Consider the following 20,232-nt stretch of genomic DNA (forward strand, 5'->3'; position numbering starts at 1 on the left):
AATCGCTCTTTAAATGGCCAAACAAGATGGCTGGAAACCCCTTAAGGCGCAACCAGAACCTTTATTGCCAGTACCATTAGGATCAGGGGCACATTACGGAGGATTGCAGGAATTTGTAGGACTATTTGGACCAGCTGGTCCGAGAAGGGAAGCTGAAACAGCTGTTGCATCGTTCTAATGGCCGGGGGGGCTAAACAAATTCAGAACCCAAGATGGATGATTCTTCAAGACCGCCCTTGGGAATGATTAATATCATCTTTGCTGCTCCTGGAAAAACTGGTTTTTGTCCTTCTAGAGTAATGTCTGTAGCTCGATTTCCCGCCGAAAGTAATAATTCGGAGCCTAAAAGAACCATAATGGAAATCCGACCCGTTCTGGGCTTTTCAGACGAGGACAAGATCGAAACCATCCAACCCCACGACGATACTCTGGTGGTCACACTCAGGATAGGGGGGTATGATGTGAAGAGAGTGTTAGTGGACCAGGGTAGTGCTGTCAAGATCATGTACCCCGACCTGTACAAGGGGCTGAGGTTAAAACCCGAGGACTGGACAACCTATAATTCCCCTTTGATTAGTTTCGAGGGGAAGACTGTTATTCCAAAAGGTCAGATCAGACTACCCATACAGACTGGTTCGGAAGTGGTGGAGGTAGACTTCATCGTCGTGGATGCATATTCCCCCTACACGGCTATTGTGGCCAGACCCTGGCTCCATGCTCTGGAAGCCGTCTCATCCACCCTGCACCAGAAAGTGAAATACCCTTTTGGGGGCCGCGTCGAAGAAATTGTAAGGAATCAACCTGTGGCTCGGCAATGCCTTGTGGTCGCCATCTCACATTGACATGAAACTAACTCCTCGGCCACTACCGAAAGGGACTTATAGCAATCAAAAACTCCGGAGTTGCCATCCCATGGACTAGTCGAAAAGCCGAAATTGCGAGGATTTGGAAAAATTTGTCATAGGTGGTGATCCGGAGAAGTTCTTTCAGGTCGGGGCTCAGCTACCTCCTCAAGAGAAGGAAAAGTTTTTTGGTGTTCCTTAAAAGAAACATTGATGTGTTTGCATGGGACGCTTATGAGGCCCCGGGGTTGGACCCAAATTTCATCTGCTATCATTTGAACGTTAACCCATTCGTCACTCCCAAGAAGCAATCGCCTCGATGCCCATCGAAAGAACATGCAGACGTTGTCAAGGAAGAGGTAATGAAGCTCAAAAGGCAGAGGCTATCAAGGAGGTCTTCTACCCGAAATGGTTTGCCAACACCATAGTAATGAAGAAGAAGAGCGGGAAGTGGCGAGTGTGCGTGGACTTCACGAATTTGAATAAAGCCTGCCCAAAAGACCCCTTCCCTATGCCTCGAATAGACAAATTGGTGGATGCAACAGTGGGCCATCCTTGGATGAGTTTCTTAGATCCCTTTTAAAGGTATCATCAGATACCACTTGCCTTAGACGACCAAGAAAAGACAGCATTTGTCACTCCCACTGGAAACTACCATTATAAGGTGATGCCATTTGGCTTAAAAAACGCAGGGTCAACCTATCAAAGGATGATGACAAGAATGTTTGAACCCCAGTTGGGAAAAAGTATTGAGGTTTACATAGACGACATGGTGGTGAAGAGTAAGGTGGTGTCCGAGCACGTTAGAGACCTCGGAAGCATCTTTGAAATCCTGAGGAAACATAGGTTGTGCCTAAACGCTTCCAAGTGCTCGTTTGGTGTCGGATCAGGCAAGTTCCTGGGATACATGGTGACTCACAGGGGTATTGAGGTCAACCTCGATCAAATCAAAGCCATTAACAGTTTATAACCACCCCGAAATCCCAAAGAGGTCCAGAAGCTTACTGGAATGGCTGCCGCCCTGAATCGGTTTATTTCTCGGTCAGCAGATAGGTGCAGACCTTTCTTCCTCTTGATGAAAAAGTGGAAAGGATTTGAATGGACCGAAGAGTGTGCATTGGCTTTCCAACAACTTAAAGAATATCTATCGCGGCCACCTATCATGTCCAATCCTGAGGTGGATGAGGTCCTGTTCGCTTACATCACCATGGCCCCTCACGCTGTATATTTGGTGTTGGTACGAGTTGACAATGGCATACAACGGCCAGTTTACTATGTAAGCAAATCACTACATGAGGCCAAGGTTCGGTATCTACCACTAGAAAAGGCCGTCTTGGCGGTGGTGCTTGGTACACGAAAGCTTCCCCATTACTTCCAAGCACATACAGTTGTCGTCCTAACTTAGCTTCCACTTAAAGCTATACTTTGAAGTGCTAATTACACAGGGAGAATTACTAAATGGGGCACGATCCTAGGGTCTTTTAATATCAAGTACATGCCTCGTACCTCTATCAAGAGCTAGGTCCTCGCGAACCTGGTGGCCGAGTTCGCCGAACCCCCATCAGAAGAAGTGACAGAAGCACAACACATGGATGGAAAATCGGTTGGCATGATCTCCCAATAGGACCCCCAATCCTGGAAAGTGTACGTCGATGGCACAACAAACTAAAAGGGGTCCGGAGTGGGGATAGTATTAATATCCCCCAAGAAAATCACTATTGAGAAGTCGCTAAGACTAGGCTTCTTGGCCACAAATAACAAGGCTGAATATGAGGCCCTGCTAATGGGAATGACCATGTTTCAAAAAATGGGTGGGAAGGCAATAAAGATGTTCTCGGACTCAAGATTAGTCAATGGCCAAGTAAAAGGAGAATTTGAGGCAAAGGATGAAAGAATGCAAAGGTACTTAAGTCAGGTGGGACACCTATGGTCAGGATTCGAATCTTTCAACCTGTTGCACATCCCTAGAAGTGGAAACACCCATGCTGATTCCCTAGCCACGCTTGCTATCTCTTCGACACAAGGTCTTCCTCAGGTCATCCTTGTGGAAGATTTGTACAAACCCGTAGGGATGAAGAGAGAAATGGTTCATGTTCACCAAGTCAGGGTAGGGCCTAGCTGGATGGACCCCATAATATCATTCTTGAAGGATGACATTTGGCATGCAGGGCCATCACTCAAGGCTACTAGTGGCCAAAAATGCAAAAGGAAGCATAGGAATACATAAGGAAATGCGATCAATGTTAAAGGCTCGCACTAAACATGCATTAACCGGGAGGAGCCCTTAATCCTCTGTCCAGCCCTTGGCCGTTCACGCAACAGGGCTTAGACATTGTAGGCCCTTTCCCCAAAGCAGCAGGAAACAAGAGATACCTGCTAGTCGGCACGGACTACTTCACCAAATGGGTTGAAATCGAGCCCTTAACAAACATCAGGGACGTGGCCGCTAAGAAGTTTGTTTGGAAAAACATTGTCACCCGATTCGGAGTCCCTCATACCCTCATTTCGGACAACGGCCTTCAATTCGATAGCAAATCTTTTAGGAGATACTGCTGTGACTTGGGAATCAAGAACAGATATTCTACCCTAGCCTTATCCCCAAGGGAATGGTCAAGTTGAGGTCGTTAACAAGGTCATAGTGAATGGACTCAAGAAGAGGTTGGATGATGCAAAGGGAAAATGGGTAGAAAAACTGCCACATGTCCTTTGGACATATCAAACCACGCCTCGCAGATCCACCAGGGAAACCCCTTTTTTGATGACATACGGTGCCGAGGCTGTTATTCCCCTAGAGACTGGCTTCCCTACACTGAGGACTAGCTCTTTCAATATGAGCAATAATAGTGAGTTACTAGAAAAGAGTTTAGACTTTATTGAAGAAAGAAGGGAGAACGCAATGGTTCAATTGGCATACTACCAACACAAGCTCAAGCAAGGTTACGATGTCAACGTGAAGCTAAGGCCATTAACGTTGGGTGACTTGGTATTAAGAAAGGTCCTAGGTACTGCAAAGAACCCAACATAGGGAAAGCTAGGGCCCAATTGGGAAGGACCATACCCATCACCTTAGTGGCTGGTATAGGAGCGTATTTTTTAGAAGACTTAGATGAGCATGTAATACCACGCCCTTAGAATGTAAACAACTTGAAAAGGTACTATTATTAATGAAAGTTTTCTTTATCAATACGTCCATTCATTGTATAAGTGCGTTGTTCTTCTTTTATAAGTGTTTAAACAGAACCTTAGTCATACCTGAAGTCCTCGGACCAGATGCTTTGGGGAAATTAATAGACTATTACATTTTTTATAAGTGTTTAAACAGAACCTTAGTCATGCTTGAAGTCCTCGGACCAAATGCTTTAAGGAAATTAATACACTATTACATTTATTACATAAGTTTTTAAACAGAACTTTAGTTATGCCTGAAGTCCTCGAACCAAATGCTTTGGGGAAATTAATACACTATTACATTTTTTATAAGTTTTTAAACAGAATCTTAGTCATGCTTGAAGTCCTCGGACCAGATGCTTTGGGGAAATTAATACACTATTACATTTTTTATAAGTGTTTAAACAGAACCTTAGTCATGCCTGAAGTCCTTGGACCAGATGCTTTGGAGAAATTAATACACTATTATATTTTTTTACATAAGTGTTTAAACAGAACCTTAGTCATGCCTGAAGTCTTCGGATCAGATGCTTTAGGGAAATTAATACACTATTACATTTTTTACATAAATGTTTAAACAAAACCTTAGTCATGCCTGAAGTCCTCAGACTAGATGCTTTGGGGAAATTAATATGCTATTACATTTTATATTAGTGTTTAAACAGAACCTTAGTAGCAACAACACAATGCTATTCATGATGGTGATAATCCTCAAAGCATATAAAATAAAAGTGCAAGGGATTTCTGAGATAAAAGAAAAAAGAGAAAGACACTTCTATTAAATAAGATGAGTACATTACATTCAAACAAAGTGTCACCACAAAATCCCTAAGTACTATAGAAAGCTCCTAAGTACTAAGCCTTTGCCCTGGGAGTAAGAGGATCTTCTTGCTGGCCTGGCTGAGAGGTAGGAGCATCCTTGGCCTTATTGTCAACTTCCTTAGTCCTGGCCTCTGCTTCTTTTGCCTTAGCTGCAGCATCCTTGTCCTTGGCGACGTATTTGACTTCGGAGGAGGACTTTTTCTCCTTACCCTTGCCCTAATCTTTGGGCCCTTCAGCCCCTTGAACTTGGTCACCAGCTAGGCTAGATCCTTGTGGAACCTCGGGAAGAAGGAGTGCAGCTTGAGTAGTCAGAGGTTGCTCCAAGGACTCATGAGGAAGGATAGAGGGAAGTAGAAGGCCTCGGGATCGCACGAATATCAAGGTGGTAGTAGGTCTTTCCCTACTGCCTCCACTCTGAGTCTGCAGGAACTCCTGCAATATTAAGGGCTTCAGCCCATGTGGCATCACAGTAGTCCCTGCATGCCTCAGCCAGCTCCTTAGTTAGCCTGGCTTGTGTCTCCTCTATGCCAAAAGTAAAGGCTGCTTGTTTCTCAGCCTCCAATGCCTCCTTGGCCAGCTGAGCTGCGTCCCTGGCCTTCTGTAACTCCGCCTTCAAATCCAGCGCAAGTTGCCTAGAAGTGGCCAGCTCTATCTTTGTTTGATAAAGCAACTTGCGCTGATCCTCGGCTTGAGTCTCAACATTCTTGAGGTTGGCCAAGGCGCCATTCCGATCCCTCTCTGAGGTGGTCAGCTTGGTGGCCAAGTCTTTATTCTCCTCCTTTGCGGCCCCCAAAGCCTTCTCGGCATCGAGACGGAGGTTAGCCTAATTCCTGGCATCGTTCCTAGCTTTGTTGACCCACTCCTCGGCCACATAAACCTCTTGGGTAATCTGCATAAGAACAATATTGTAATCCCATGTAAACAAACGAGAAAGCATACTAGTGCTAAAATAAATAAAAAGAATGAGAATGTGGACTTACCAGAGCAAGGTCCCTTTTTAGGGACAGGAAAAGGTCATGCTGCTTCAACTTCCTCGAGACATCCATATCCTTAGGCAGGAGAAGTGGTTGCTCCAAGGACTCAACCACATGTGCATAATGACCTCTCTGATACTCCCTAATGGAGGCGTTCCACAGAATCGCAGCCCCGTCAACCTCTAGTCAAGGTAACCACACACGCTGTGGTAGGCGCACCTCAGCCAGGTTCTACTCTTCTCTACTGTCCATGGATGAGGACCTCTTATCCTTTGGATCCTTGGCAGTCTTTTGCTGCTTTGTGCCCTTCTGAGGGAGCAACTTTCCCTTCTCAATCTCTTGTATCGGCCTTTTCTTCTTTAGGTCCCTCATCACGTGCAGGCCAGGATTGGTAGGGAAAGGAGTGGAAGGGGGAGGAAGAGTTGGAGGAACTTGGGACTTGGGTACTTCTTGTGAAGTTGCCCCCTTGTTCCTAGAGGCCATGAGGTCTCGTAAGCTTCTCCTCTGGTTTAGGGCCATTTCTTCTTCCTTGAAATCGGAGTCAATCTGGGCAACCACCAGTCCCGGAGTATTGGCTGCCGAAAGCCTATCAATGTCAGCCTTGGATTCCGAGAGCACTATCGGCCCGCCTGGAGCTTCACCTTCGTCCTCAAGGTGAAATTAGTCTATCTCGGTTGAGAGGGACAAGCGTGTAGAATCTGTCCCTTCTCTTGGAGCAGCTACTTCCTGGGGAACACGCTGGATGGGCAACTGGAAGTGTGGAAGATCTCTCCGAGCTAGGAATCCTGGCTTGGAGACGTTTATTCGGTTCAATTGAGGGTCGCCAGCCTTTATTGCCTGACCTGCATCCTGGAATATATGAGATAGAGGCTTATAGTCCAAAATTAAAGAAGCAGCCCATAGTTGTCCGTCCTCACTTACGAATATCTCAGATCTCAGCAATTTGTTAAGGGCCGGTACGTTGACAAGACTTAGCCTTGGAGCGACGTGGTTTTTGTCTGCAAAAAGGACACCTGTGGAGGAAATGATGGTTAGGTTAACAAAAACTATCATCTAAGAAGACGAAACCTCAAGGAAACTAAACTACGGGACCTAATCTTAATGCACCCTACCTGGATCCCTTGCCCGAGTTGGGTAGTGAAGACTGTCATGCCACTCCCCGGAGACCAGGAGGTAATCGTCCTTCATACCCTTATTTGACTTGAGAAGGTACGATATCAGTTTGACGATGTTGGACCGGGACTTTAGGTAATATCCCGCACCGGCGAGCTTATGGCACTCGTACAGGTGGACCACATCAAGCCATGTGAGCCCCAAGCCCATCTGCTCATTGAGAGCGTCTACATAGCCCAAGACCCTAAAGAGGTTGGGGGCGCACTGATGGGGAGTCAGCCTGTGGTTAATCAGGTAGTCCCTAGTTACCCTACCCATGGGAAGCGTCATTCCTTCCTTCAAGAAAGCAATCATCGGAATGATGACTTCACCTACTTCTCTATTGGTGAGAATTCGATCTGGGGCACAATATTGCAGGGCTACTCCTTGTGGAATACGGTATTTGGCCCTGAAACCCTTCATAGCGGCCGAGCAGTCTACTAAGTACTTGAACCTACCCATCTAAGTAAACCCAGGGGATGCTAAAAAAAAAATTCTCTCAAAAGAAAAGAGAGCCGAGGAGGCCAGCCGAGGAGAAAACAATCTGAGGGAAAAGTGAAAACTTACGGAAAGTGAATGAGCGACATTGTAGGGAGTTCTGGAGAAGTTGAGAATTCTTGAAAGTTTGAAAGCTTTTGCAAAATGAGGAGAAAGAAGTCCTTCAGGCGCCTTTTATAGGGGGAGAGATTGAGTGTGAGTTATCCCGCTCAAACTTAAAAAAAAAAAGGTCCACCGTTGGATATACGCCTCACAGTCAGATCTAGGGAACAAGGCACTGCCTGGGGCAATCAATGGCGCCTTGCGAACTTCGAAACGACAGCAGCAATTATAAGGTGCGTTAAACTGTACTCCCACACGTGTAAATCAAGGGGTCAGTTGACTTCATCTCTTGGGAGTCAAAATCCCATTTTTTCTCCTCAAATGAGAGGGAAAAACCATAATTTTGAGGGGTTATTGTCGGGATAAAGGCCCAGAATGACATGTTGGGCCTTGGGTTTTGTCCGAGACCGCTGAATTGCCCGAGGAGAAGTAAGTAGTTATCAGGAGTCCCCAATGAAAGTCTTATAAGTGAGGAACAAACGAAAGGTGATCCGAGGAGGAGCTCCTCCTCGAATATGATGAATGCAGCTCAAGCATGCATTCCAACAACTAAAGTAACCCTCCAAGAAGCTCTAGCGATAGGAAGTGTCTCATGAACGTGTAAAAAGGAACAAAACTCAAAAATATCTAAGGGAAAGCTACTACCACTGCATTAAATGCACTACAGCTACTTTTCTGGCTACATTTATGTGGATAAGACTTCTGAACAGTACTGCCTTAGCGAACGCAACTCACAGAAAGCCAAAGAGGGTGTCTGATGGGACAGGTACTTAAGTAGGGGCTCAGATGATCAACAAGTGTAAGATCAAGATGGTCCAGAGAAGGCTATATAATGTGAAAGACCCTCCATGGAAAAAGAAAGGAAAAACTGTAAACAAATCTGTAATAAAACTTTAAGAGTAAATATTTAAGAATCAGTGTCCTCAGACCAATCCGAGAACGTTATTCCTTAAAAAACTTCTGTTATCTTTCTCTTTTTAGCATCAAAACCTGTTTTCCTGTTATCTGGTTCACAAGAGCCCAGTTTTCCAACCCATTTTCTACAAATTTATTGTTTTGAGCTGTTTTGGGCTCAAGTCTATATACTCGTTGGGCTAGAAGTCCAAACCTGGTCCTTACAGATCCTTTTTTATAAAAATCTTATTCTTTCTTTCATATAAAAAACAGATTTGATTTTTCTTTACAAATCAAATTTTCTTTTCTACACAAAACGGATCTGAATTTTCTTAAAAAAGGAGGATACATCCATAAGGTAAATTTATTTGAATTAATTCTAGTCAAGTGCCTGTCATGTATGTTCAAGATATCATTCACCTCATGCAGAAAGGGGTATATTTGTCATTAGAGTCTAGAAGACCAGACTCTATCTGGGCGGAATGAGTGCCTAATACCTTCTCATTCCATAACCTAACCTCTGAGTTTAGGATTTTTGGATAGGTAGATTAGTGTTTTATTCTTTTTTAATTTTTGGTAGATTGTAACTAGAACCAAAGTTTTTTATTCTTTTGCATAGATTGTAACTAGGACTCAAAGCCTTGTAAGGTTTAATTTACCAAGATTGTACTTGTTTTCATTTATCAATGACAATGAAGCATTTTATTATGTGTTTTGTATTTTATTTTTTCTTTTCTTTTTTTTGTATAAAAAATAAGTTGCGACTTCACACCACTTACCCAAAAAGAGAGGTGCCCTTAAAAGCACCTAAATCTCTTTTTTTGAGAGCACCCTCCTCAAGGAAGTTTGCGGTCTCTCACAAATATACCAAGAGATTCTTTCATTGGCTTATGGCCCTGGTGCTAATGAGTCCCACACTACTTGAATTCAAGTGTTATGGCTAGGTGGATTAGGTGCTTGACCACTAGACTTCCATACTAAGGTTCATATGTACACAGTACAGCATTTTGGCAAGCATGTCATAGCTCCAATTACTACCTTTCGAATACTATTAACCAGAAAAAGAAAGAAAAAAAGAAAAAGAAAAAAGAATACTAGTATCCAAAATAATACCTAGTAGTATCACTTAAAAGGGATTAATAAATAACTAATATGTTAGAATCCCAAAGGATTAGTTTAGGAGTTTTTAGTCTTGGTGAGTCATGAAGTTATTGGTTTAAATGTGAGTTGGATTAATTTTAGTTTATTTACGTGTGTATAGATTTTAAAGATTCATTTTTTCTTTAGATAAAACTATACATTTATTGATTTTCAAACAAATAAATTAAGCCGTTAAAACTTTTTTTTTTTTGAGAGAGTTTCAACCTATGGTGTTCGCTCCTGATAATAGCTCTTTATTATCAAATCAAGACACCAATCAGTTTTTGGTGTAGGCGGTGATTGAACCCCAAATCTCTTATACAACTATCAGAAACTTTACCAGTTGAGCTAACTGGAACTCACAATTAAGCCGTTAAAACTTAAAAAAGAAGTTAACCCCCTTTTAAGAAACAAATACACACATACAAATGAGAAAATTGAGGTTCAAACGCAAAAACACAAGTTAACTAATCAAAACACAAGTGAGCTAACTACCTATAAGCTAGCCATATAAAATCATAGAAGGTGTTAGAGTGACTATAAAATGATTAATTGGCAGACTTTATCATCTAAGAAATGAATGTTTGAAATAAATTTTTTGGTGATTAAATATATGTTTATAAGATTTATGTAATAAAATTAGTAGAATTCCTAGTATTACTATTGTCAGTGATGTCGTTTTGTCCAGCAACAAATATATATATATATATATATGTACTATTTATAAGAGGATTTTCCTCATTCAACTGGACTTTTTTCATGTCAAAAATGCCCTCATCAAGTATCCAATAAATTTTCTTACAAGTTTTTAAAAAATAGGGTCAATAACATCACACCAATTTCCTTTTTTTTTTTTACAAGTTTAGGCTTGCTTTTTTTCTTTTTTCTTTTTACTTTCAAAAACAGACATCCTTAAATTTAGGTCTCATTTTTCTAATTTCTTTTCACGTTCTTTAATTATTTTTCTTTTTTTTTTTAATTTCACGTTCTTTTAAATCCTGTACAGCTCAGATTTTTTTTTTTTTTTTTTTTTGTTGCTATATTTTTTCACGTTCTTTTTCATTCTGTAAGGATGAGTTTTTTTTTTAATAGAATTATTGATGTAGATTACCATGGGATAAGGATAGGGTTTTTTTAAAAGAAAATTCAACCTATTGGATGAGGTTTTTTCTTTTTTTGGATAGAATTATTGATGTAGGTTACTGTGAGATAAGGATAGGGGTGGTTTTTTTTTTTTTTTTTTTTTTTTTTTTTTTTTTTTCTTTCAACTTACGGTAGGTTTTGTTTTGATGAGTAGGGTTGTTTTGAAAACATGAGTTAGTGGAAGAGTGGTTTTAATTTTTATTTAAAAAAAAAAAAAAAAAACCCTAATCCCAATCTTTTCAAATACTACAACACTTTCAAATACATATTCAAAAAATAAATTACATTTACCACTTATCTGTTAAAAAAGAAATGCACATTTATCTTTTTATTTGTTTGAAAAAAAAAATCATGTACTACTTTCAAATACAGATATTAAAATCACATTATAAAAATATCTCACATTCATCTCTTTTTCTTTTTTTTTTTTTTAATTATCTATACTACTATTTAAGGAGCTTTCCCTGTTTGGATTCCTTTTTTTTTTTTTTTTTGTTCAAAAATGCCCATATACTCCTATGTTTAAATAAAGACAAAATTAAAAGACAATCTGGTAAAAATGCAACTTTAACTCCGACTAAAATATTGCTTAAAAATAGGGTCACTCTCCTATTAATTTTCAAATTGCTTTATCCACTTATAAACTAAATTCTCAAAATAAAAATTATATATAATAAAATAAAAACACAGATTTTTGTTTTTCTAAAAAATAGGACCACTAAAACAAAATAAAAAATAAAAAGCCTCACTGCATGCGCAAAGCGCATGTGATAAGACTAATAAGTGAATAAAGCAATTTGAAATTCAACAGGAGAAAGACTCTATTTTTTAGGCAATATTTTAAGGGACTTTCCCTATTTGTTATCCTCATTTTTTTTATATTAAAAAAATGCCCCTACGCCCCTATGTTTAAGTAGGGACAAAACTAAATGATAATTTAGTAAAAATATAACTCTAACTCCCACACATTGCCTAAAAAATTAGAGCTGCTCTCCTATTGATTTTCAAATTGCTTTATCCACTTATAAATTAGATTCTCAAAATAAAAATTATATATATAATAAAAATACAGTTTTTTTTTTTTGGCTAAAAAAAAAAAAACCTTATTGGACACGCGAAGCATGTGTGATGAGACTAGTCTCTTTTATGTGGTTCCTAAGATACCCTCAAAAAATAAACCATAACTCCTCTTAGAATTAAGGTTAGCAATGTCAAACACCACTCAACCTTCCCCTAATAAAAACATAAAATCAGTGAACTCACTCAATACACAATCATTCACCTCCCGTCTCACTCTATTTTTTCAAAGCCATTTTGTGAATGAATACTACTGAAAAGGTGTGTAAACCTTTAATTTTGGTACCACATCCTCTTTGTACACAATATTTATTCATTGAATTTATTTCCTGTTCATGTAGATTTTTCGCTAGAGCCATTTTATGATAGAATTGCACAATCAACACAGTTGGAAAGGAACGTATGCAACATTAAACCTTAAATTTTGGTAGTCATTAAATTTATTCTTAGGTTTCATTAAATTTTGGTTGACAAAGTGTTTTTTTTTTTTTTTTTTTTTTTTTAAATGCAGATTTTTTGCTAGAGCCATTTTGTGATAGAGCTGCACAATGAACACTACTGGAAAGGAAGGTATGTAACCATAAACCTTAAATTTTTTTTTTAAATGATATATTTTTAGATAAATAAAACAAAAAAAACATATATCCGATATTTCTATATATATATTTTTTTCGTTTTTAAGTGAGTCTGCAAATCTTATAGGGAAAAGTCTGCTCTTCCTCATCATTACGTTTTTTGTTTGCTTGGTTCTCTTTTTTATTATTTTCCTTTTTCTTTTGTGATTCATGGTTTTGTATTTTGCAACAATATAGGAATACATAAGTTGTTTACTTCGAGTCATACTATTAAAATAGAATTCCTTAAGTTCCCTCTTTTATCAGATTCATGTTAGGAAATAAAATGCCATTCATATTTATTTAATAAATAAAACTATTGGCATGAACAGAAAACAAATTCATTAAAATCTATATATATATATATATAGATCTCTTTTATGCTTTACAAATCTTTACGTAAAAAATGGTATCTTAATTTTAACTACAAGTATTGCCAACGGGAAAAATTCAAAACCCAGCATCACATGACTATACAAACGTGATAATGGACTCCACAGTACTTAATAACAATGTACATGTTCATGATATTGTTCATTGGGAGATTTGGAAGAATAATCAATCAATTTCAAACATGGAGGCTATTGATAATAAGGTACAATTTTTTTTTTAATAAATTCTCCCACTTATTATTTTATCCAAATTAATATTAAAACAAATGTCATGCCACCAATGGGTTAGGTTTGAAAATTGCAAATTTATTCGCTCGGCTGGGAATTTTCTATTAAAGCTGACAAAAAAGTGTTTTGTAAATTGGTGAGGCAAGTCTTAGAGTCACAAGGTGTGAGGTAAGTTATGGCATAATATTTTAAATGATATTAACTAATATGTAATCTTAATTTTTGTAAACCAATTCCTTTTCTTCATTTGAAAGTTTCAAGAAAAGAGACAAACAGAAAATGAAAGTAAAGGACAATGTGGTTTCCAACATCAATGAGGATAAAGGCAAACTGAAAATGAAGGTCAAGGACAATGTTGTTTTCAATCTCCATGAGAATAAAGACACACATAAAATGAAAAAGAGGCTCGATGACGCAGTACTAAAGCAGGTACAATCACTACTACATCTACTTCTACAAATAATTTCATCATACAGTTCTATTAAAATTAAGTTCCTAAATGACAGTTCTTCAAGTCCCAAGTTGAAATAGATTATTTGACATACAAAGAGCTATGCAAAATCATTACAAGGTACGTAAATATATGTGCTTCGACAAGCATATGCTTGATTTGAATTTAAGTTATTATAATGTTGTATATGCTATAAAGTTCCTATGTGTAACAAAAAAGTATTACATTTTACAATGTGAAAATAGGTTAATGGCAAATGCGGCTGGAAAGCAATTGGAATGGCGAACAAAAGATATTGCTCCACCAACTTCTTCACGAAAGCTTGTGCAGCTTGGATATGATTTTTTATGATGTTTCTAATGTAGTGAATTTATATACAATTTCTTTTGATGTAAATATTTCAAATTCCTTACACTGGTCCATTAACTTCTTAATAGTAAATTCCATAAACATTTGCACACACTATTTTAAATGGCTTATAATTACAAAATCACATTACACATTTTCACTTGATGTAAATTTTATATAATTTATTTTGATAGTCTAAAAAATTAACACTAATCACGAATTCTTTGTTATTGGAATCATGACAAAAAACGCTACCTATAGCCGCGTTTGTAAAAAACGCGGCTATAGACACCTTACAACCACGTTTGATATAAATGTGGCTAAAGCTATAGGGCAATTATGTAGAGCATTCTATATTTTCCAGTAAAAAAAAAAAACTTAATAGTGTTATGAGTATTATACATTTGTGGGTGAAATTTTTTTTTATCACACCCTTAGGTTTTTTTTGTTAGAGGCTAGTACATATATACAACACGCCGTGAGGATAATTGCTATTCTCATGGACCTTGTACAGTAGGTTAGGTTATAAGTAATAAGCAGAGTATTTGCATGCAATCCTTTTGTATTCAACGTCAATCACGCCGTAAGGAAACAGCTGCAAACCCACGTTGGGACGCGTGCCAGCCTTGCATAGGCACGAGGGCTGAGGATGACGCCAGTTTTGTCTCCGTCACCATAGTCAGTCACCACTTCATCAACGCATGCAATATTATGCTGCTGTGCAGTTAACCTATTGACTCATTAACAATTATGAATTTGGAAGAAATTCGATTTCATTAGCTTGAATGGATTCTTTGGTTCAAACATTGTACGACACCCAAACACCCAAACTCATATTGGGCCTTAGACCATGAATCAATGATATGGGTCAAGGATCTAATCTGCACATCGACAATAGCCCCGGCCCAAACCCACGAATAGCCACCAACGTGGACTGAGTATTGCCAGGGCACTTAGAAAGCGAATCGTATACGCTCTGCTCACAGGATACTCGGGAAACCGTTCCTAGTATTTATGCACTTGCTCGGTCATGTCGCCCGGACACATCACTGTTTACGTGCCCGACAGAATCTAAGGAAACTCCGCTGCCAAACATATTTACTGGAGTGGGAACCATTTCCAAGGCCACTCATACCTAAAAACCCACTTAAGCCCATTAACATTGGACCCTTTTTTGCACTAAGGGAGAAGATTACGTGCCCGGCAAAATCTAAGGAAACTCCACTGCCGAACATATTTACTGAAGTGAGAACCATTTCCAAGGCCACTCATACCTAAAAACTCACTTAAGCCCATTAACATTGGACTCTTCTTTGCACTAAGGGAGGAGATTACAATGATCATCCCATTAACGAAGGCTATAAATAGGAGAAATGAATGGATCGAAGGGGATTAAATTCTGAGGGTAAGAAAAGAGTAAGAAAGAGAGAAAAAGAGAGAGGAGTTAACGTGTGGAAAAAGGGAGAAAAGTGTTTGCATTGGGTCCCTTAACCTAGGACAACCCAAGGTAGGATACTCAGACCCACCAAATAAATAGATTGTGAGCCCAAGTAGTGGTTTGGCCCATCAAGCCCGTCTTTGGAGCCTACAACTAGCGCCCACCGTGGGGCTCTCCTATGACGCTATAGTTCTAGAGGGACTCAAACTTGAAGACAATGTTTGAAAGGCGTTTGGGGGACCGCGCGAGAACTGGATCCGAAGGGTCTTCTCGGGGGTCGAGTTGGTGAGAACGTAGACAGAAAGAGCGAGAAGATAGGAGGCATGACCAACTAGAAGTGATGTCCGGCACCGGAGAAGGGTCATATCAAACCCAACAGACGGTTTCTAGCGCCACGGGACGTAGGCGAAGGGAGGAACAGGATGAAGAAGTCGAACGGCTTCGCAGATTAGTCAGGGGCTTGGAGCTGGAGGTGAGAGGTAGGCGCCGGGGAGGGGACAGAAATGACCGGTAGCAGGAGGACGGGATCGGGCGGAATAGGTATGAAAAGGGGTCCAATCAGTCTGGACATCAACTGCAACGGAGTCATTCACATTCCCGAGAATCATATCGGTATCGAGACCGTTCGCACTCGAGAGGGTTTCGACGAAATAGGAACCGGTCTCCCTCCCGGGAAATGGGGCAACGTCGAGGCCGTTCACATTCTCAGGAAAATCAAGTAAGGGATTCCCTCTCCCCAGAAGAGGGACGACCCCGGAATGCTGCCATGGACGCCATTAGCTGCGCTCTGCGAAAAGCAGCTCGATCACCATTTTCAAGCAAAATTAAGAGAGCCGAAATGCCAGACAGGTTTGCCCGCCCACCGTTTAACTGCTATGACGGGAAGACTGATCCGGTAGAACACATTAGCCATTATATTCAGATGATGTCTTTGCATACTCATAACGATGCGCTCATGTGCAAGGTATTTCCCTCAAGTTTGGGACCGACTGCATTGAGATGGTTCAATGGGTTACGAAAAGGATCCATAAGAAGTTTCTCCGAGCTGATTCAAGAGTTCAGAGTCCAGTTTGTGACGTGCAACCGAGTACCTCAACCAGTTGATGCACTCCTGTCAATGAAAATGAGGGCAGGAGAGACCCTCTGTAGTTACGCCAGCCGGTATTGGGAGCTATACAACGAGATCAGCAGGGATAATGAAAGGGTGGCGGCAAGCACATTTAGAATGGGGTTGCCCGAGGATTCAGGGCTAAGAGAGTCATTAACCAAAAAGTCACCCAAAAGCGTACGGCAGCTTATGAGACGCATCGAGGAATACAAACGATTAGAAGACGACCAGTTACAGAGCAAGGGCAAAGCGCCAATAATGACTCGTCCCCGGCAGGCAGGTTTCCCGTTTAGGCTGTGTGGGGGTCCGGCGATTCAAGAACCGGTCACACAAATGGGAGAAGTAAACCTGACGTTTAAGGAACCGGTATACAGGATTCTTGACCGGATCAAACATGAGCCGTATTTTCGGTGGCCAAACAAGATGGGCAGGGATCCATCCAGAAGGAATTAAAGTCTTTATTGCACTTACCACCGAGATAAGGGTCACACCACCGAACAATGCTGAGTATTAAAAGACCACCTCGGACAGCTAGTCAAGGCCGGGCACTTAAAGGATTTCATGCTAGACTCAGGGGACAGGGTAGTAGGGCAAGATATCCGGCAAAGGGGAAACCCTCTCCCGCCCCCTGTGGGGATAATTGAAGTGATCCATGTTGCGCCGAAGAAGCTCATTGTGGGAAGAAGGAAAGGAGTGTTGACAGTAGTGCCGGTAGAAGGTAACCCGGATTTACAGTCGCCAGGTAAGAAGATGAAGTTTGCATGGGAGCCTGTCTCATTTGACGATGGTGATCTAGAGGGGACAATTCAGCCACATGATGATGCGTTAGTGGTCACACCCCGGATAAACGGCTTCTTAGTAAAAAGGGTGATGATAGACCAGGGAAGCGGGACCGATGTGATGTACCCCAATCTGTTCAAGGGGCTTGGTCTGAAGAAGGAGGACCTCATGAAGCACACTGCACCTTTGGTTGGATTTGATGGCAAAGTAGTGATTCCTGAAGGGCAAATCCCCCTCCCCGTGATCATGGGAGGGAAGGAGGTTTCTGTGACGTTCACAATAGTAAGCTCATTTTTCCCGTATACTTCCATACTGGGAAGACCATGGATCCACTCAATGAGGGCCGTCCCATCATCATTGCATGTGAAGGTTAAATTCCCAACTGAGGGGGGTGTTATTGTAATAAAAGGGGACCAGCAAGCAGCCAGACAGTGCCTTACTGCCGTAGTAAACTGGAAGCAAGGAAATCAGGTTAATCAGGGAGAAATCACCGGGAAACTGGATGGAGACATGGAGGTTGGGCGGCCCAAACAAGGGCGCGTTGAACAGGAAGATGTGTCCTGAAAAACCCCTTTATAGCAATTAAAGAGTCCCCGAGAATGAATGGGGGCTGGGTGTGTCGAGGAGTTAGCAAAGGTAAAAATATTGCCGGACACCAATAAACATTTTCAGGTCGGAGTAAGCATGAGTCGCGAGGAAAGAGTCCAAGTGTTACTATTTCTGGTTCAAAACGTAGATGTTTTCGCGTGGGATCCCTATGAAGTTCCTGGGGTTGATCCCGGGTTTATCATCCACAAACTCAATGTAGACCCCTCATATCCTCAGAAGAAGCAGAAGTCGAGAAGGTCGGCTAAAGACCACGTTGAGGCGGTGAGACAAAAGGTGGAGAAGCTGAAGAAGGCAGGGGCCATAAGGGAAACCTTTTTTTCGGAATGGCTAGCGAATACTGTTGTTGTCCGGAAGAAGAACGGCAAATGGAGGGTTTGTGTGGATTTCACGGATCTGAACTAGGCATGCCCAAAGGACCTGTTCCCCATGCCAAAGATTGATTAATTAGTGGACGCCACCTACGGGCACCCAAGGATAAGCTTCCTGGATGCCTTCCAAGGGTACCATCAGATTGCCCTAGCCGATGAAGACCAGGAGAAAACGGCGTTCATATCCCTCGATGCCAATTATCATTACACCGTGATGCCTTTTAGGCTAAAGAATGCAGGGGCAACATACCAACGGATGATGACGAGGATGTTCCGGGATAAAATGGGGGATACGATCGAAGTGTATATCGATGATATGGTGGTGAAAAGCAAGCAAGAGGTCCGGCATGTAGAGGATCTCCGAGGGGTATTCGAGGTGTTGCGAAAGCACAGATTGCGTCTTAACGCAGAAAAATGAGTCTTTGGAGTAGAGGCTGGCAAATTTTTGGGGTACTTGATCTCCAACCGGGGGATAGAAGTAAATCCCAACCAAATTGAAGCCGTGAAGCGACTCCGGTCTCTGAGCAACCCGAAAGAAGTGCAGGTATTGACTAGGATGTTGGCCGCCCTCAACCGGTTCATCTCAAAATTTTCGAATCGCTGCTGACCTTTTTATCAGCTTTTGAAGAAATGGAAGGGGTTTCGGTGGGATGATGAATGTGAAAAAGCTTTCCAAGACCTTAAGGAGTACCTAGTGCGAGCACCAATGTTGAGTGCACCAGAGCCCGGAGAGGAATTATTCATGTACCTCTCAGTATCCGAACATGCTGTGAGTGCCGTGTTGCCAAGGGACCAAGGAGTACAACAGCCAGTGTATTACATCAGCAAGACTCTAGTTGACGCCGAGACCAGGTACTTGCCCTTGGAGAAGTTGGTGTTGGCCCTAATACATGCTACCAGGAAATTGTCTCAGTACTTCCAGGCTCATACCCTATATGTGTTGACCGAACATCCCTTACAGTCATTATTGAAAGATTGATCTTACGGGGCGAATAGCTAAATGGGGGACACGGCCCGGGGCATTCGACGTAAGGTATAAGCCGAGAAGTGCTGTGAAGGGATAGGTGTTAGTAGACTTTGTAGCAGAATTCTCTCCCAAGGGGGAAATGGTTTGTCAAGTAGAGCATCGCCCGTGGAAGGTACATGTGGACGGGGCTTCCAGCGCCAAAGGTGTCGGAGCCGAGGTAGTCATAATCACCTCGGAAGGAATCCTCTTGGAACATTCGTTCAGGTTGGGGTTTAGTGCCTCCAACAATGAGGCAGAGTATGAGGCATTGCTGACCGGACTAAGGGTTGTTTCACGGTTAGAGGCCCGGGACGTGGAGATCTATTCGAACTCAAGACTCATTGTCAACCAGGTACAGGGGAATTTTGAGGCTCGAGATCCTCGGATGAAAGCCTACTTGGATTTGGTGAAGCAAGTCATGGACGGCTTTAGTACGGTGAAGGTGATTCAAGTGGCCCAAGCACAGAATAGACATGCCAACTCTCTCGCCACTCTGGCGTCGTCAATTGCCAAGGATATTCCCTGGCATATCAGAGTGGAACTCGTCCCCGAGCCAAGCATTAAGGTAGCAGGAAGTAAGGGGGTTACAGGAGTCGAAGTCAAGGCAGCCGCAACACTTGGTTCGAGCTGGATGGACCCCATCATGTATTTCTCGGCCGATGACCGGATTCCGGATGATGAGAAGAAGGCTAACAAAGTCCGCAGAGTGGCAGCCCGGTATTGGTTGTCCGGAGACTGGAAACTCTATCGTAGGTCATTCGGAGGGCCATACCTATCATGCTTGCACCCGGAGAAAGTAGGTCAGCTCCTGATCGAGTTGCACGAAGGGATATGCGGCAGCCATGTAGGGGGACGATCACTGGCACATCGGGCCATGGCATAGGGATTCTAGTGGCCCCAGATGCAAAAGGACGCCGCAGAATACGTTCGGAAGTGTGAACAATGTCAGAAGCACGCCCCTCAGATACGCCAACCAGCAGGGCATTTGAATCCGATTAGCAGTCCTTGGCCCTTTGCGCAATGGGGGCTGGACATACTCGGACCTTTTTCCCGAGCAACAGGCAATCGAAGATTCGTG

General features: G+C 41.8%; 2 protein-coding genes across 2 annotated transcripts; both read left to right on the forward strand.

The window, feature by feature from the left end:
• The first annotated feature begins 212 nt into the window (after positions 1-212).
• Positions 213-842, forward strand: LOC126708440 (uncharacterized). Its single transcript, XM_050408235.1, has one exon. The coding sequence runs from the start codon at positions 213-215 to the stop codon at positions 840-842; it is 630 nt and encodes a 209-aa protein (XP_050264192.1).
• A 15,117-nt stretch (positions 843-15,959) lies between these two features.
• LOC126708441 (uncharacterized) lies at positions 15,960-16,844 on the forward strand. Its single transcript, XM_050408236.1, has one exon. It carries the CDS (start codon positions 15,960-15,962, stop codon positions 16,842-16,844), a length of 885 nt encoding a protein of 294 aa, XP_050264193.1.
• Positions 16,845-20,232: the final 3,388 nt, after the last annotated feature.

The sequence above is a fragment of the Quercus robur genome, chromosome 12, assembly GCF_932294415.1.
Source record: "Quercus robur chromosome 12, dhQueRobu3.1, whole genome shotgun sequence".
Taxonomy (NCBI): Eukaryota; Viridiplantae; Streptophyta; class Magnoliopsida; order Fagales; family Fagaceae; genus Quercus; species Quercus robur.

Excerpts from the sequence above, each read along its gene's own strand:
- LOC126708441 (XM_050408236.1), top strand. The coding sequence starts at position 15,960 with ATGGGGCAACGTCGAGGCCGTTCACATTCTCAGGAAAATCAAGTAAGG.
- LOC126708440 (XM_050408235.1), top strand. The coding sequence starts at position 213 with ATGGATGATTCTTCAAGACCGCCCTTGGGAATGATTAATATCATCTTT.